Genomic DNA, 17,999 nt, shown 5'->3' with positions numbered 1-17,999 from the left:
ATATTTAGATTAAATAGGTAAAATAAACATGAGAAGGAGAAATGTTTAAATTCATATTGAAATCATCAGTACAATTCCTATAATGCAACATTGTTGTGAGATTGTCTATACAAAACTGTATGGACATTTGTAAAAATGTTGTCTATATCAGATACACAGGAGGCTAATATGCAAAAGTTATTAATATCAATAAGATCATTTTTAATATAAATAAGTGATGTTAAAATTCATGAATTTGGTGAATATTTTTTGTTCATATTAAAATCACTGATCTAAGATTGCAGATCTAAGCAGAGTATTTTCTTTCTGTTAGCAGAAGACGCAATTTGTCTCAATTGTTTTCTATTGTAAATTGCAGTTCCAAAGGTATATGTGGAACAAGATATCAGGAACACATTAACCAAAGATAAGATGAAAGACTGCGTGTTATCAGTTTATTAGTCCTGACGTCAGAATTGCTGATCTCATTGACTATTTATGCAGCAGCAGTTCACTAGTATAACCTGGAGTAATGTGCTCTACATCATAAGGTTGAGATGTCAATACCGCAGATGTGCTCGCCTTTTCCTGACTAGAGAGACGTTCACACACGAATGAATTTGAGTCATCCAATGCCCTTGTTTCATACCGAAGGGTAGCAACTGCGAGTTTTGACCTTTGACGTTAAAAACATTGTTGGGAGGTTTGTTTCGAAGCGGAGCTATAGAGAGTATGATGTGGTTGATAACGTTTTGGTACACGAAAGGTATAAAAAGGGAAGGAGATAAACCACTTGTATGTATGTAAAAAGGGAAAATTGTAACCCCGGTGGTACGTGACAGGTCAGAAAATTCCAAACTCTATATATTTATTTATATTTCTTGTTTTAATTACAATTTCAAATGTTTAATACATGATTGACAAACTCGGAATACATCTCAGCCTGTGTGCAATTTTAAAATGGTTGTATGAATTATTGTTTATTTATCATTAATCGATGTAACTCAGCCACGTGACGGGCAGATCAATCACAGAGCGGGAGCAGACAGACGCTTGTGAGTCACTCACTCTCTCTCTTCCGACTGGCTCCGTGCAAATTAAGTTTCTTATGTATTTCTGCACTTGAACTGCCGTTTTAAGCTGTTGTTATTTGAAAAACATGGAAAGAACATGTTATTTAGTTTGAAAACATCTGGTAAATAAAAAAGCATTTGTATTATTAATAATACATTATAATTGGAGGATGAGGTGTTAAAATAAAGATTCGCAGCTCTACAATTATTTCAAGTGTTTATCCATATGATTTTTTAGGGCGGTCATTAGGTGGTACTTGGAACAATCCATTTTCTTAATGTTATTTTTTTCTCAACATCAGTTGCGATTTGCGCCAAACTGCAAAGAATTCTCTAATAGTAACATTTTTGTTTAATGTTACGCTTTGTGTGGACCCGGTTTAATAGTACTACCCCATAAAGCACTCTCAAGTCAACAACTCGCCATCTACCGCAAGACCTTTGCAAGGTTTTGATGCCCAGCTGGACAGGTCCTTTTCAATTATCCAACTATAATCAGTGAAGCCCTGCAGTCAAGAACAGGCTTAGATCAATACCAATGTGAGTCATTGTCCTCGAAGGCTACCTTTACATGATCCCAATCCTTCCCATCTGGTTATAGCAAGACAGGCTTGTCATCATCCGCCAAGCTCATGTTTATCAATCGAGGTGTCCGCTATTGCTTTTTGAACTCTTGTCGAAAGAAATAAGACCTCTGATTCTTACCATCAGTCTATGCCATCGATCCCTTATCGAGACAACAGAAAGATTTCATTGTATTCTGGCATGTACTGTATGCATATTCTGAATTCAGCGCTTTGGAAAGAAAGTGAGCGTTATTAGCATGAAGGCTAACACCATTTTTTTCCCGACATGGATAATCTTGGCAGTACAGATATAATTTGGCTCAGAAACGATGTGAAGTGATTCATTTTCACCCATACCTGTCCCATTCCACACTAATTATTTTTAAACCAAGGCTGTCGTCGCGGTAGCCAACTTGACTAAATGTGCCACGTAAAAGCAATTGCATCACCATTTATGTCATGCAGCGTATAGATGCCCGAATCAATGCCCAGCACCATTTCTTTCATTCCTAAAATCCTCTTAGTCCACTGAATGCATTTACATTAGTGCATCGGATCTGTACAATTCACTTGAGTGGGATTTGGCTTTCCTCGTGGTCATGGTTTTGGAATCAACAGCTTTTGAATCTCAGAGGACGCTATATGTATTGTTTGCTTACTGTATCGTATATAATACGAGTTCACACATTGTGTTCAAATCAACGATCCACAAATGTATCTTGTGTGCTTTTTCCAAACGCATTCTGAGCACATACAGCAAGGTACATAACACCAATGTCATATTGTCCTCAAGTAAAACTGTGTTTGTTGTTAAAATGGCCGTTTGCTGTTTCGCAGGAGTTTGCCGCCCTGACGAAGGAGCTCAACGCCTGCAGAGAGCAGCTGCTGGAGAAGGAGGAGGAGATTTCTGAGCTTAAGGCCGAGAGGAACAACACAAGAGTGAGTTCATACACTTTGTCTTCCAAACACATCAAAGGACAGATCGTGTTCCTCATCCCCATCTTTCTGAGTTCTGAGTCCAACAAACTAACAGATGCCCAACCAATGGCTTGTGCGTGGGATTCATAATATTCAGGAGAAGCCAGGACCTTCCTGGTGCTTTTACTAAACCAGACACCACATTTAGTCACAATAGTTGACGAGTCGTCCCACCAAATGTTTCATTACTGAGGCCTTCTACATCGCCTCAAGTAACCCTAACATTATAATCTATTTATTATCTTTTGTTTACCTTCCTTTTGTTCAAACCTGTATGTGACTCGCCCTTCTGTGTAACACATGAGAAGATATTTTGAGAAATGTCTCAGCGGTTGATTTTGAACGTTCTTCAAAATATCTTCTTTTGTGTTCTGCAGAACGATATACTGAATGAATCTCGCCCATATTTTGAGATGTTGAACACACATCCACATTGTCATTAATGTCACAACAGTGAGAAAAGTTGTATTTTTCAGTAATTACTTGTATGCTTTTTGTCGATGGATTTGGATCTGTTCTCACCGCAGCATCTGCACCTAGTGCAGGGACGCTGCCAGAACGTCTGACACTTCCATTTCCCAAGAAAAGAGTCATTCTCTTGTCTTCCGCTTTATTTTCACCTAGATTTCTTTCGCCGCACCCCTCAGTGCCTGTTTGAGTCACTGTTAATGTTACACAGCACTCAGGCCTTCAAGCTGCAATTCAATGAATTACTTGCGTTACGTCGCTCCAGCCAAACGTCTGAAGAGTCAATTATGGAATTGAGGATATCGAAGGGTATTAAAAACCAGATCAAGAGGGATAAGGGGACGTAGTGGAATGAAATGAAGACGAGGGTCTAGTGAGATTAGAAACAAACTCCGCTAGCAGTATTTCAAGCTGATTTTCTAATCTTTCCTGGGCCGCTGCTTTTGTGCACCTGGGTTAAAGATTTAAAAACAAGATGTTTTAGAAATACTACTGTGGCCCTTGCATTACAATAGTCATAATGAAAAAGATCATATCGGTCACTTGTTTTTTTGGGAGGTCGAGTCTGCATCTTAAATTACAAATCAAATGTTGAAGATATCTTGATGGGAAAGTACATTCTTTAGTTCGTACAGTACACCCGTATGAAAATATTACTTTTGATTATCATGTTTTATTCATTCCGGTGATGATATCAAGTTATTTATTTAATTGTTTGAAAAATAATATTGGTATCAGTTTTTGCTATGGATCATTTTTTTGTCTTTTTGGCCAATGACACTCAAAAAATTAGGGCAGGGAGGTGGCGAGAGAGTTTGTAAACATTGTGGCTTTTAAAGATATATTTTAAATGGGTGCTCAATAATTTACGATATAATCTTATGTATAGTATACACAAAAAACCTTTTTCATCTTAAAACTTCAAAAATATTTTTTTTGTGTGAAAGGAAATGGGTTTTGCAAATCATTAGTTTTTTTAACTTTTTTATTAAACTGACTTAAAAATAAAACTAGATTCTTCGGTCAGTTCAATATAATTTAAGTTCAAGTGACTTGTAAAGCCAATTTGATGTATTTTTGAACAACAGTTTTTAAGTTTTCATTTTTTACAGTAATATTAACGTGATATTGATAATTATGGATATCATGACTATAGTTGTCTATAATGGTATATTGTGACATGGGTAAACTATATAAAAACATGTTTTTTGTATTAAAACCAGTTACTTTTCATACCACAGCCCTTTTCTTGCATAGTTTTGTTCTGGTTTGAGTCTTAGAGGGTAGTTACAGTTACCTTACAATTTATAGAAAATTTACGTGTATACATTGATGATAGATGTGGCAGATTTAGCATTTTTTGACATTCACATTAAAAGGATATTCCTGTAGAAATATTGATCGAGACCTCAGTTTGAGATTCATGTATTGGTCAATGTCTGTGTCTTCAGATGGCACCGCTGTGAATCCAATCCACCAAAACCCAAAGAGCGCTTGAGAGAAAAGTAACCTAACCTGTGTCATCCGGCTGTAGGGTTGTTTTAATGCTGAGCTGGCACTGGAAAACACAGAGAATCTGACACAGAAGCAGGGCTATGAATGAGAGAGCATGAAGCTAAGCAAAAAGTAGAAAGGTCAGCGATTCTGTTGGTCTCTAGAGAAGCACAGCAGCACGGTACAGCTGCCGGTTCAGCCCTCGGGCTGCAGATACATGTACATGTAGAATTGTAGGCCTAATGCAACCATTCATTCAACCTCCTGTAATAGGTCGTAACCTGGACACTAAAAATCTACATCAAGGTGTATATAAAATAAACATGGAGGTAGGCTTACAACAGTACTGTATACACATATAGATGCCATCCACAGCTTTCTGTTGTTTCTATGTTCACTCTGCTCAGACAGTTCTCTCTCTCTCTCTCTCTCTCTCTGTCTGTCTCTCTCTCTTTCTGTCTCTCTCTCTCTCTCTCTCTCTCTCTCTCTCTCTCTCTGTCTGTCTCTCTCTCTTTCTGTCTCTCTCTCTCTCTCTCTCTCTCTCTCTCTCTCTCTCTCTTTCTGTCTGTCTCGCCTCGCTTTGCTCTCTCAGTGTCCTTGGGACTTTGGGACTGAATTGATTTTGTATGCCATGTACCAGGCCAGAGAGTAACCACATTAACACAAACTCCTTTGTGCCTAGTCCAGGGGGTTTCAAATTGTTTTGTCTGCTTTATTGTTTCTATTAATGTGTTAGGTTTTTTGTCTATTGTTGATACCGTGCTGGAAAGGCTACCTGGTAAAATGAGAAGACGACAAAATGGTGTTAAATACATGCGATTAGAGATCAAATGAAAACCGTCCTTGAGGGTTTAGTCTCATGACCAAACCGACCATGTTTCAGTATGAGACAATTCTTTAATTCAGGTATTTTATTTATAGAGCGAAAACTATTGTCATCATTTAAAACATGAACACATCCACACATATAACACATCTGCTGTTTATATTTATATATAATATATATAATAATTGACTTAAGTGCTAATTTTAGTTTTTCATTATAATTACCTTTAGTTTTCGATCCATCTGTGGTTTAGCATATTTTGTTTTGCCAATTTGAAGCCTAAACTTTTAGATTGAAATGTTGTTTGGCAACCAGTCGAACACCAGGTTAACCAGATAGAACCAACACCATCTTTTTCTGTTTAGTGTAATGTTTTGTTATGGTTTTAGAGGATTCGAATGAAAGCGATGATGATAAATGTATCTGTGTTTCACAGCTGCTGTTGGAGCATCTGGAGTGTTTGGTGTCAAGGCATGAACGCTCACTGCGCATGACTGTGGTCAAACGCCAGGCTCAGTCTCCTTCTGGCGTCTCCAGTGAGGTGGAGGTCCTCAAAGCCCTCAAGTCTCTTTTTGAGCATCACAAAGCACTGGATGAGAAGGTAAACTGTGAAGACTGCAAATGTTACAACGTCACAATTTCAAATACAGTGTACATCATTTAATAATGATTGGCTGATGTTTAATTCACGCCCTAGATCCATAACTTGATGTCAGCAACCGAAACATAATTTTCCTCTATTTATTGTGATCTGTGACCCACTGTCCCGCATGTCCTTTCCTTCATCCCGTGGCCTTTTATTTATGGATTAAGCCCTTGTGTGGTGCTTCATCCAGCTGTAATCCATTCCGCGGCCTTCTACAGACAGTGTCATTTATAAGGCCTTAGGTAACAGGCAGCAGAAAAACTCATGATTTATGGCACCGCTGCTTCAATGACCATTTGACATGCGGTGATGAAGGGCTCAACCCACCGCAATGATTCCAGTGATCAGACTGCAAGTCACCAGAGAGAGAAATGACAATGTTTTTATTCAATTTAATGTTGTTTTCATCTGTAATAAAGGGTTTCCGCGGTAATTCTTATTAGTGTTAATATTCTGCGTGTTGTTTATTCCATAATTCAAGGAATTGAATGTGCACATCCGATTGACACTCGACCCTGATGCGCTGTGAATGATGCAGGTGTTTTTATCTTTCAGGTACGGGAGAGATTGCGGGTGTCACTAGAGAGGGTCTCCGCCTTGGAAGAGGAGTTAACTGCAGCCAATCAGGAGGTAAGCTTAGATAGGCTGCTTGAACAAAACGGTGCTTTACTGTACGCTAAGTTAAACATACATAATAAATGTGTTAAGTGTATTTTTCCATGTTGTTTTCGCTTGATCTGAGCTGTGTGAAATGCAAGAGAGGAAACAGAACATTGTGTATTTCATAAGTTTGCCAACGCCGGCAGTCCAGATGGTGCAGTTCTGGCTGAAAGAGCTTCAAACTTTCTGCAGAAGTGGAACTGGATAGATCCTTGATGTCGAGAATCTGTGTAATGATTTGAGCGTGCGTGGCAGAGCCCCCTGACGTGTTATAACGTCCCTGTTTCTGAGTCAACACTCACCTGATCTGGTCGGGTTGCGGGAGGGAGGTAAACAAAGAGAGAAGGGCAGATATGTAAAACAAGATTATGACTCAGCCATTCCTGAAGGATGAAAAGCGATGCAAAGAGAGTTGCCAGATTGAGAGTAGTAATGGGGGGTTTCAGTAATTTTACAACGCATATAGGAATGATTTAGAATGCAATAGAAGTATATACTGTAAATAGGAAACCAGAAGTCAACCAACATTTATAACACATTTCAGCAGATTACCTACATTTTAAAACGGCAATATACTGTAATCCAGAATATGCCATTGGTTTCATTCTAGCAAGCTATTCCAAAACTACTTTATCTAAAGAAGAACTTAACACAAGGAGGGATTTGAGGGTAATACTTCCGGTCCTGGTAGCCAGATGTTATCTATGTCAATTTCTTCTTTATACAATCTAGCTTCACGTACATTAGCAGCCATCAAATACGTTCTTTATATTATCGGACAAATACGATCGAACGTCTGATTTTGCCAAGGGAGGAAAAAGGCTTTTATACCCTCAATCAGGTGTGGCACATAGATGATACGGTCTTTGTGAAGTAGTTGTTTTCTGTTTGACACAAAGCGTTTCGGGTGCAGACGCGCTCGCTTTGATGAGACTAAATGAACGACATCAAAGCAGACATGCTCACTTTCATTGGGTTTCCACTTCTCATTTATCTTCATTTGCATGTTGACTCAATATTTCGGCTCTTTGTGAAGTCCGAAGGTTTGATCTTCAGGACTAAATCCTTTTTCCTCATCCTCAAAAGCACGAGACCCCCTAATTGCCGCCTTATTAAAGGAATGCGTTGTGAGCAGCGTTGAGCCAAGTAAAAGAACCGGATCTATTATTTCTGTGTGTGTGTGCACTCTGCTTTTTTCAATCTCACAGTGGACGGGGAATCTCAGCATGAGCGTGCGGGATTACCTCCCGATGCCCTTTAGCCTGGAGAGAGCAGAATGTGTGTTGACGTGACAGCGGTCATCAGTCAGATAACCTGCTTTAGCCATTCCTAGAAGAATACTGGGAACATATGCCAGTGAACATCAGCAACTTCTGCTGCTAAATGTGTATGCGCTGCAGTTTTACAGTGTTATATTGGTTAAGAGATGCATTTCATCATGGTGCACACTAACCATGGATCAAGTTGTTTCGGACATTGTACCATGGTTTTACTATGGTTTTCTTTGACATAATCATCTTGTACGTTGTACAGTTCATGGTTTATGTGTATCATAATAATTAGTACCTTTGTAACCACTTTACCATTTACGCTAATACTTTTGGTTAAGGCTGTAAGTGTAAACCTGTTTTAAAATTTTGCATTACTGTATACACATTTCAAAACCTACATTTACTTCTTGTTAAATCACTTTAAAACGAAAAAGAGAATATTCATAGTTTAATTTCCTGCAAATAAATGCATATAAAAACATTTGTATTTGACATTTGGGAGAACTATTTACCTAGTAGGTAATAGTCCATATCCATAAATAGTAAATTCAGAAAAACTAAAAACAATTTTGAAATGGTCTCTTAATTTTGTATTTTGTCTGTGGCTGTGTATATAAGCAAAAACTATGATATGGTTTAAAAAAACATAAATAAAAGGTCAAATAACATAACTAAATTTATTAAGAATAAATATAAATGTATAAGGTCAAAGATACATTATATTACATCATTTCTTGTAAACACCGAGCTGTGATGTTATTCAAGTTGAGGCTTTTTTTTTGTTGTCCTTTGCTACCATATGTTTTTAATTAAAATCTGTAGCCTAAACCAGCTAGCCGTGCATTAAAGGTTCTTGGCATTACTTTTAATGCACGGCTAGCCGTGGATGATCCCTCACTTATTTGATGTTACATTCAAATAATCATGAATGGTGAGATGATAATATCTACCATTTGTCTGCTGTACAGGGATGGCTGGTTGATATTATTGTAATCTGTCTTCTATTCATGTAGATAGGATTGCCTCGCACTAGTAGTTATATTTGCCGCCCACAATATTGATAATTCAAGTCATGTCACTTGATAAAAGTGTATCACATGGTGGACGATAAAAAAGGCAAACGAATCCCATAGACTTGAAGGTATTGAAGAACGGACGATCTACTGTAGTTCTATTTTTGCCATGTATGCGGACATAAAGGTTATCAGTTCTTATTTGTCAGTCACTCTCTTTCTCTCTTGTACAGATTGTAGCCTTAAGGGAACAGAATGCACACATTCAGAGGAAGGTGGCATCAGGAGAGGGGGCTGAGGACTTGCTGGAGGGTACAGATGCCCAGAAAGTCCACGGCAAGGTGGGTTTATAAGCAGTCATATTTCAATAATACGCCTTAAGTCAACTTTAACCAGTATGAGATGCTTTAAGTGGAGTTGTGGGCATCCGAAGGACCAAGTCATACCAGCCTAAACAAGACTATCAAACATTCTGTAGCTGGTTTAGCTTTTTTAGCAAGCAGTTTTAGTCTAGAATGGAAAGAAATGAATCCCTCTACAGTCGATACAAACACTCGACCTGTCAAGTTGCATTACTACATCACATTTATTATGCCATTGAAAGGTTGTCCCAATACTTTCCTCAAAGCGGTTAGAGAGAAAAAATGTGGTTCTGTGACAGAAAGATGCTGGAAATCTGACAAAATATTACAACTTGCGAACTTAATCTCTCGTAATAGATAGTAAATGTTGTGACATTAGTAACACTATTCACACCCTGCCTTATAATACTTATTTGTGGGTCTGGTTGACTCCCTAGAGCACAGGTGTTCATGCGAATTGTGAGCTAAAATCTGTCATATAACCACTCATCAAAATGATTTGCAAACACAAATACAAAAGCAAAAGAAACAGATAGACAGAAACCAGTGGGAGTGAGTCATTATCAGCCCTCGCAGCCTCTCTAGAACACATTTTTATTGCTGTTCTTCGTGTTCCTATTCTTGTCTATTTAAGATCAGCAAATCTCTTCTGATGAAGACATTTAGATCGCTCACGGCTTCACAGCTCGGAAGGAATACACTGTGTGTGCACTGCAAATGATTTTATCACCCCGTCTGCGCCGTGAATTAAACGGAAATAAAGTCTAATTTTAGCACGGCATAAGGCGTGTCAGGCCTTAGTGTGAGAATGTGACACAAATCTTTATTTTTGGTTCTGCAGTGGAAAGATCTGCTGAAAAAAATGCAGCTAGAGTTAACAGACATGTGCATGCCGGAGCACAATGAAAGTGACAATAAATACATTTAGAAGTTAACTGATTTATTGTTGATGGCTTCAAATGCAATTGGAATAAATCTGTATTTATCCAGAATTGACATAAATATACTTACATTTAGTCTTACTTATTGAATGTGTACACGTTGAATATACATTTAAATGTCTAGGAATATATACAATAAAATATTTTATCGATCAGCCTCGCAGCATTGACTAGAACTGCAGTGTTGTGTGTGTGTGTGTGTTACCGCAGAGGTTGTCTAACGGGTCGATGGAGTCCGGGGACGAGGCCAGTCAGGTTGTGGAGCTGCAGGAGCTGCTGGAGAAACAGAACTACGAGCTGGCGCAGATGAAGGAGCGCATGTCCTCGCTCTCCTCCCGCGTGTCGGAGGTGGAGCAGGAGCTGGAGACGGCCCGTAAAGACCTCATCAAGAGCGAAGACATGAACAACAGGTTCCAGAGAGATATTAAAGAGGTGCGGTATGGATGGGTGTCACGCACAGTCAATATGTGAAGCCACTGCTTTGACTGAGATTCTGGCTTCGTCTACAATCTTGAAAAACGAGATGTGGAAAGACATTAAGATGCATTCGAAACCTGTTTGACGAAATATTTTTGGAAAATATTAATAATGTAATGTGAAGAAATTTGGAGTACGTTTACAGACAACAACGTCATTTCTGAAAATAGTTTCCATAAGAGTTGAGTTTTAAAAAATGCCTAAGCTTTTATAAAGGCATTGACTGAACAGTAGCGAGGCAGAAAGGTTTCGGCCACGACACTTCTTGATGTCAAATTAATAACTAGCGACAGCCGGACTGACTCTAGGAAATGTCTGTTGGATTGAAGATGCTGCTATTGATAGAGTGCAGTCGTGACAGCCCAGAGCAGCAAGTGTGTTTGTCTGAGTCTCTTCCATCTGTGTGTGTTTGCTTCACATGCCTGTGTGTACTGTAATAAAGGGCAGGAGTTTTGATTGACGGCAGCTATTACACCTGCAGGCTTTGTGTTTCCGAGTTCCCCTAACCCGCGTGTTTGTGTATACAGGCTATGTGTCAAAAGGAAGACATGGAAGAACGGATCGTGACACTTGAGAAGCGCTATCTCAGTGCCCAGAGAGAATCCACGTCACTGCATGACATCACCGACAAGCTGGAAAACGAACTGGCCAATAAGGAGGCGTTCCTCAGACAGGTGATGTTTGGCCACTGCGAATGCACAAAATCGCTTGTATTATGATTTCCTTTTCCATTTCCTTTTAGTACTTTGTCAAATTTGAGAAATAGTTGACCTTTTTACACATAACATAAGACAACTGTAGCTTTTTTTTGCAGCTCTTGTTGTACACTTACTGTTCACGATCACCACGACTATCACAACCTAAATATATTATAAGACAAGTCCTTTTGACTTTTCTATTTGAACATTTCTAAAGACATACAGTTTGTGCGGGAAACAGATTGAAAATGAACTTTGCCGAACCTTGTATCTAACCCGTGCTGACTGAAGAATGACAAGTCAATATTATTCAATCCAGAATGGCCATGGTTCTCAAATCCTGTAACCAAAACCTTAAGTAGCACAGGAATGTTTTAGGTCAAGCCATAAATTCATTGTATGGGTCAAAATTACAGATTTTTCTGGACATTAAGTAAAGATCATGTTCCATTAAGATATTTTGTAAATTTCCCTACCTACCCTTAATATATAAAAACTTTATTTTCATAAAAAACAATACATCAATAGAAAGCTTAGTTATTCAGCTTTCAGGTGATGTATACATCTCAATCTCGACTGACTGGTTTTGCTGTCCAGGGTCACATAAGTATTTTTTGCTGGTAAACATGTTTATTGATGAAATTATTGAACGTTCTTTGAATATCACGGTCAGACTGAACAAGAATCTCATCTCCTGTGATGAAATAATTTTCCAGATTTTGGGGATTCTGAGAAACGGATTTGATTAAAAACATTCTGAACATGTCACAGGGACATTTTTTAATAGATGGAGATAATTATTATGTTGGGCTACTACATTTCTTATAGATGGTTTCAGCGGGAAAAACATAAACAACATTTTGTGGCCCAAAATTAACTGCCAGTAGACCTCCACAAAGAATCAATAACTGTCGAGTATTTTTAATTTAATACAATTAATATACAATCAAATATACAACAAAAACTACAATTATTTTCTAGAGAATACCCAAGCCATTCTTGTCAAACGGTAAGCGGGACTCCAAAATGACAAAAAGCAATATTATTTGTATCGTTTATATAAATGTGCTGTATCCAATCTCACGTTTGCTATGTTTAAATCTTCTGAAGCTATGTGATATCTTCATGTATAGAACAGACTCACAATTAATCCCTTATTCATGAATAATCTCCTCCATTTTAGCTCTCAAATCAGATATGAGATCGTTTAAGATCGAGACCTTTGACATTAGATGTATTTGGTTTAACTAAAACTGTCATTAACAATACTTTTATGTTTCTTCCTTGTCATTTTAGTTTTGACGGCAACTATCGCGCAGAAGTAAATGAAAACGTAATTATTCGTTTCCGTTAATCTACATTTCTGTGAAACCTCTCCTGAGAGTTTTCAGTGCTGAAACGCATAACTCAAAGTTAAACCATGCCCAAAACGGTTGCCTCAGAAGCTGGACCATCCCATGATATCTGCCGTGTGAGGATAAAACTTGCTCTGATCAGACACCTTTTGTGTCCTCCCGCAGATGGAAGAGAAGAACAGGCAGTTACAGGAGCGGCTGGAGCTGGCGGAACAGAAGCTCCAGCAGACCATGAGGAAAGCTGAAACACTGCCTGAAGTTGAGGCCGAGCTCGCGCAGAGGATAGCAGCTCTCACCAAGGTGCTGTAGATACCGATCCGGTTCTCTCTAAACAGGCATTGCTGACACACTTGGGTTTTATCCAGTTTGCGTACTACTCCCACACTATATTTATATCACATCTTAGTACGTATGGCGAAAGTATCGGGATGGTTTCATGTTTAGGGGGAATCATCTTTGGTCCGATATTGCATTTTCTATATTATTTACGTGAATATAATTGGCTAGCTGCTAAAGGTCACATTTAACCACAAACAGTATACGACAAAGCGGTTTGCGCTCTGACGTGTCTTTTTAGGAAAGAGGTACAAGATAACCACCTGATAACTCTCAACCGCTCTGGAAAAATGACCTGATATGAAATGATTTATTCGATATTCATTATTAATGTGCTGCATTTCTCTGTATCGTGTGGATTGGTAGTCCGATATGGAAGCTAAACTCCAGGACACGAACTCCAGTCTAAGGAAGGTGGGGATGAAAACAAATCTGTCTCATTCACAAAACTCTTTCCGTTACATGTCTTAGAATCTTTCTGGCTATTTCTGCTTCTTTATTTCAGGTGCATGTTTATGCTCAGCTGGGATTTTCTTCGCTTTAATAAACTGCTGACGTACTTAGTTCTTTTCTTTAGCCCAGGAGACAACAAAAGCTTAAGGATATACACACTGTTTCTCTTTACTTGTGTGCTCAACCATATCTGTGGTGTTTGTGATACTTACAATCACATATATCCAGTTTTAGGTACAGGCCAAATTCACAGTCGTGGTTGGGCATCTTTTTCCGCTAGTTTGGGCTTATTTGTGTTTTTTCCTTTTCTTGTATGATCAAATAAAATGTGTCTGTGTGTTTGTGTGTGTTGTTCAGGCGGAAGAGAGGCACGGCAGTATCGAGGAGCGTATGAGACATTTAGAGGGACAGCTGGAAGAGAAGAATCAAGAGCTTCTGAGGGTCAATATCATTTCATATCATTACATATTACAACGCGGATGTTTTCCAGATCTCTTCAAGACATCGTTCAGACGTACCTGTGCTATCTGGGCATTAAAAATATCATTTTTATCTGATACAATCAGACTGCATAAATATTGGTTCTCAGAATTCATGAAAACACACTCGTGCGTGTAAAGGAGATTCGATGTGTTCATAAAAATTGTTCTTGATGTTTGTTTTAGGCCCGACAGAGAGAAAAGATGAACGAAGAGCACAACAAGCGTTTGTCAGACACGGTGGACAGACTTCTAACCGAGTCAAATGAGCGATTGCAGCTCCATCTGAAAGAAAGAATGGCCGCACTCGAGGACAAGGTACACAGACATCCAACCGGTTCTTCAACGGTTTCCAGTCACGTTGACCCCTGACATTTTATTTGTCCTCTTTCAGAATGTTTTGATACAAGACTCTGAGAGTTATAGGAAACAGTTAGAAGACTCCATTCAAGAGAAGGTAATTGCAGTGGTTTGCTTTTCGAAGGCAATAGCTCAGCAGAACGGATTTTAATGCGATGCTTTGGCATCCGCGCTGAGTAAAATGAAACTTTAATGTGCTTTGTGGTTCTAGTCTCATCTCTCAGAGGAGATGGAGAAACTGAGATCTGAATTGGATCAGTACCGGTTGAGGGCTGGATCCCTTACAGAGCCAACACTATCACGGTGAGAGACAGAATCCTTGAGCTTTGCGAGAAAGATCTGTTTACAAATTGCTGTTTTCCAAAATCTTTCACGCTGCCTATCTAGACAGCATTTTAGGGGTCATACGCATGTCGTTGACACGAAGGCTGTTTTAAATGATTAAAACAATATCGAGCCTTTTAAGATACTTTGTTTAAGCCGAATTCTAATGCAACATCACTTGGTTCGTTTTTAGGAGAGGCAATTCCAGAATGCATTGCAGCAAGCTTAATGAAAATATCACCGTCGAGTCATATTACGATTATTAATATATTTATTTCAATACGAAAAATGATTTATTGTGATCTTGAATCTAGGTCTCATCTGGACGCATCTGGAGACCTTCGTTTTTCTCTGGGCTCTCTGGCCGAGACGCAGTCAGACCACTATCGCTCCACCAAGGTAACAAGGAGGCCCCGGAGAGGACGCATGGGACTGCATAGGGAGGAACAGAAGGTAGGAGCTCTTTACTCAACCGGGCACCGAATTACCTTAAAGTTGTTGTCTGAGTCAAAACCATTCCACATTATTACAAGAATGAATGATTTTCATTTATAGTTTCTCAATACAAAGATTTTTGTCATAATAAAAACAGTATCTTGACAAAATTAGTAGTGTCCTATTGAAGTCGAGACCAATTCTTCTTTGTACTCACGGTTATCGAAATCTGTCAGAAACTAAAACTGATAAATGGAACCGCAATCATTATTTCCCATTTCCATCTATATTCGTCTTCCACCAGGCTAAGTCCCTGGGAGAGCATGAATGGCGCTCTCAGCAACTTGGCATTCTGGGCAGCCACCCATTCGAGAGTGACACAGAGATGTCAGATATCGATGACGATGACCGGGAGACCCTCTTCAGCTCAATGGATCTGCTGTCTCCTGGCGGTCATTCCGATGCTCAGACTCTTGCAATGATGCTGCAGGAACAGTTAGATGCCATCAATAAAGAGATCCGGTGAGTCCATTTACTGTGACCGCAGCATCTTGTGGATCGAGCGCAGCTTAAAGCCCGCTGTATTGTATATCTGCTCTGTGGTCTAAGGTTCAGAGATGGGGCTTTCATATCAGTACATTTTGTAATGCCCGATGATTAAGAATGATGTTTTATCAGAGTTTACCAGAAGGAATTCCTTCTCTTTAATGCTTGTAATTCAATCCCTATTGCAGGAAATTTAATACGTTTTATCTGGTATAGTGGACAAGTAATATTGTGTGTTATCCTGCATAAAAATACAATGTTGTTTCATCTTTCATTGCAATACCACCTAAAAGAAGCTTGCACCCACAAAAACAAAGGGCCTAAAACCGAACCTTGAGGATTATGTTGGACAGTTGTTTATTTTTTCAAATTAGGTAAAGAAGGTTCCAACACAATAGAATTTTACAGTTTTTAAACGTTTTATTTTAATCTTAATGTTTACATTTATTTTAAAATATTAACATTCCAGAGTCATAGATCATTTTAATCTGGTTGGTTTTTCCTGTTTTTTATTTTCGTTTTCCAGGCACTTGATTGACTCACATTAGCCGATTCTGCTGTCTATTATAAGGTGTTTGTGTTTATTTGCCAGACACTTTTTAGTAGACACTTTTCATCCAATGTGACTTCAGGAACACAGATTTCCGAGATGATTTTGACTGTAACCGCTGAGGTACTTTCCGCAGTCAAAAAGTAACAGCTAATCCCTGAACGATCCCTTAGCTCATTTAAGTGCCACCTTAATTTAAACTTTTGCACTTTTTAAAGAGACAGAACCTGTTCTTCTCTAAAAGAAGAAGCTCTTTCACAAACGTAACATTTGCAGTTCTAGGATAGAGTAAGTAGTGCTTTTGATTCCTCAAAAAGCTCAGAAAGTATTGTGCTCAGTATATGCAGATTTTAATATCAGCCAGAGTTCAGGGTTTCCCCCGTAGGCCGTTCATGCTGTGCATATGGTGGAGGCTCATTTAACACTCGAGAACTCGAGGCAGGAGTTCAGTTGAACAATTGTTATAAAAAACAAGCAGTTGGTCTAAGAGTAATGGGGTGGTAATTCTATGCAGTACTTTTTGTCGAATGGTCCCTGAGCACAATCTTTTATTTATCATTTTGTTCATCTCATCTCACATTTTGGAGACTGTATTTAGACTGGGATATGAACCAGCTGCCTAAATTAAAGGAGTAGTTCACTTCAAAATAAGACCCCTTTCACTTTCCGTAGTATTTTATATTCCTACTATGGGAAGTCAATGGGGGCTTATTTTGAAGTGAACTACTCCTTTAGGATGGTAACTGAACAACAGCATGTTCGGTTACCTCATAAATTAATTCATAGGTTTGTGTATAAATCTGACTCGAGTCATAACAAAAACTTGGAAGTTAGAAATTTTCTCAATTCAGAATAAATGTATGTAAAATTTTAAAGAGAGTAGGACAAACCATATACACAGCATTATACAATTTTACTTTTATTTGATACATTTTATACTTTTAAAATACATTAAAATATAAAAGGCACACTATGTTTTTCTCCCTTATCGTTATAGTTAGATTTTGATGGTGTTTGGGAACTAACTGTAAAAAACATGAAATACCTGGCAGGTTGTTCATTTTTAACTGTTTGCTGCTTGATTGGTGGTTGCTTTACAGCACTTTCAGTAATCCAGGCCCTTGACTAACATCCACTGCAACGGCCATGACGCGACAACAAGCCGTTTGTTCTTAATTGGTTTGTCACTAGTGTTGAAAAAATTAGAAATTATTATGGATTCTAATGCGTTTCTATTGTCTTTTGTTGTGTCGCATCTGTCGCATAAACTATATAGTTACACTTGGAGCATATCTACTTTTTGTTCTCAAGTGATATGTAAACTTTGATTTGATCCTTGTTATTTGCTACCCATTGCATCAGTATTCAGTCAGTAAAACTTAAAAGCTATTTTAGTTTAAATACTTTGACCCACTTCTGTTTATTAAGCTGGCAGCAGCTGAGCAACACGATCTCTTTCATATCCGGCGGCATGAAACTACTGTGACCATTGGTGACACAAAGTAAGCGTGTCTACCAAAGTTAAGGAGTGTTCAACTTGGAAATGGTGATGTTTCCAAATGTTTTGATTGGTTTACACTTGTGCCACACAATATTAAAGGACCAGTCACTGAAATTAAGCGGCATCTAGGGGTGATGATGAGAAATGGCCAATGGCTTACCCCTCCCTATCGAAGCACTACGGTGGCTGATACAAGGACAAGGATGTG

At 38.6% G+C, this 17,999-nt stretch overlaps 1 protein-coding gene across 11 annotated transcripts in view; it reads left to right on the top strand.

Moving 5' to 3' along the window:
* ppfia2 (PTPRF interacting protein alpha 2) overlaps positions 1-17,999 on the top strand; it is a gene marked incomplete at its 5' end in the record, with an annotated part of 106,714 nt that overhangs the window by 71,223 nt on the left and 17,492 nt on the right. For 8 of the 11 annotated variants that reach the window (XM_079454292.1, XM_079454291.1, XM_079454289.1 and 5 more), the window contains 13 exons: positions 2,456-2,557; positions 5,821-5,985; positions 6,586-6,660; positions 9,208-9,315; positions 10,488-10,709; positions 11,282-11,428; positions 12,973-13,107; positions 13,954-14,037; positions 14,262-14,393; positions 14,470-14,532; positions 14,647-14,738; positions 15,074-15,212; positions 15,499-15,716. In XM_079454292.1, coding sequence (XP_079310418.1) covers positions 2,456-2,557; positions 5,821-5,985; positions 6,586-6,660; positions 9,208-9,315; positions 10,488-10,709; positions 11,282-11,428; positions 12,973-13,107; positions 13,954-14,037; positions 14,262-14,393; positions 14,470-14,532; positions 14,647-14,738; positions 15,074-15,212; positions 15,499-15,716 — 1,682 coding nt within the window. Of the gene's footprint in view, positions 1-2,455; positions 2,558-5,820; positions 5,986-6,585; positions 6,661-9,207; positions 9,316-10,487; positions 10,722-11,281; positions 11,429-12,972; positions 13,108-13,509; positions 13,558-13,953; positions 14,038-14,261; positions 14,394-14,469; positions 14,533-14,646; positions 14,739-15,073; positions 15,213-15,498; positions 15,717-17,999 lie in introns of all 11 variants that reach the window. The other 3 variants (XM_079454287.1, XM_079454293.1, XM_079454285.1) reach the window with 3 other exon arrangements.

This window comes from Barbatula barbatula (genome assembly GCF_947034865.1).
Source record: "Barbatula barbatula genome assembly, chromosome: 4".
Taxonomy (NCBI): Eukaryota; Metazoa; Chordata; class Actinopteri; order Cypriniformes; family Nemacheilidae; genus Barbatula; species Barbatula barbatula.
Note: the sequence above shows the minus strand (reverse complement) of the source record. Positions and strands in the feature narration are given on the sequence as shown.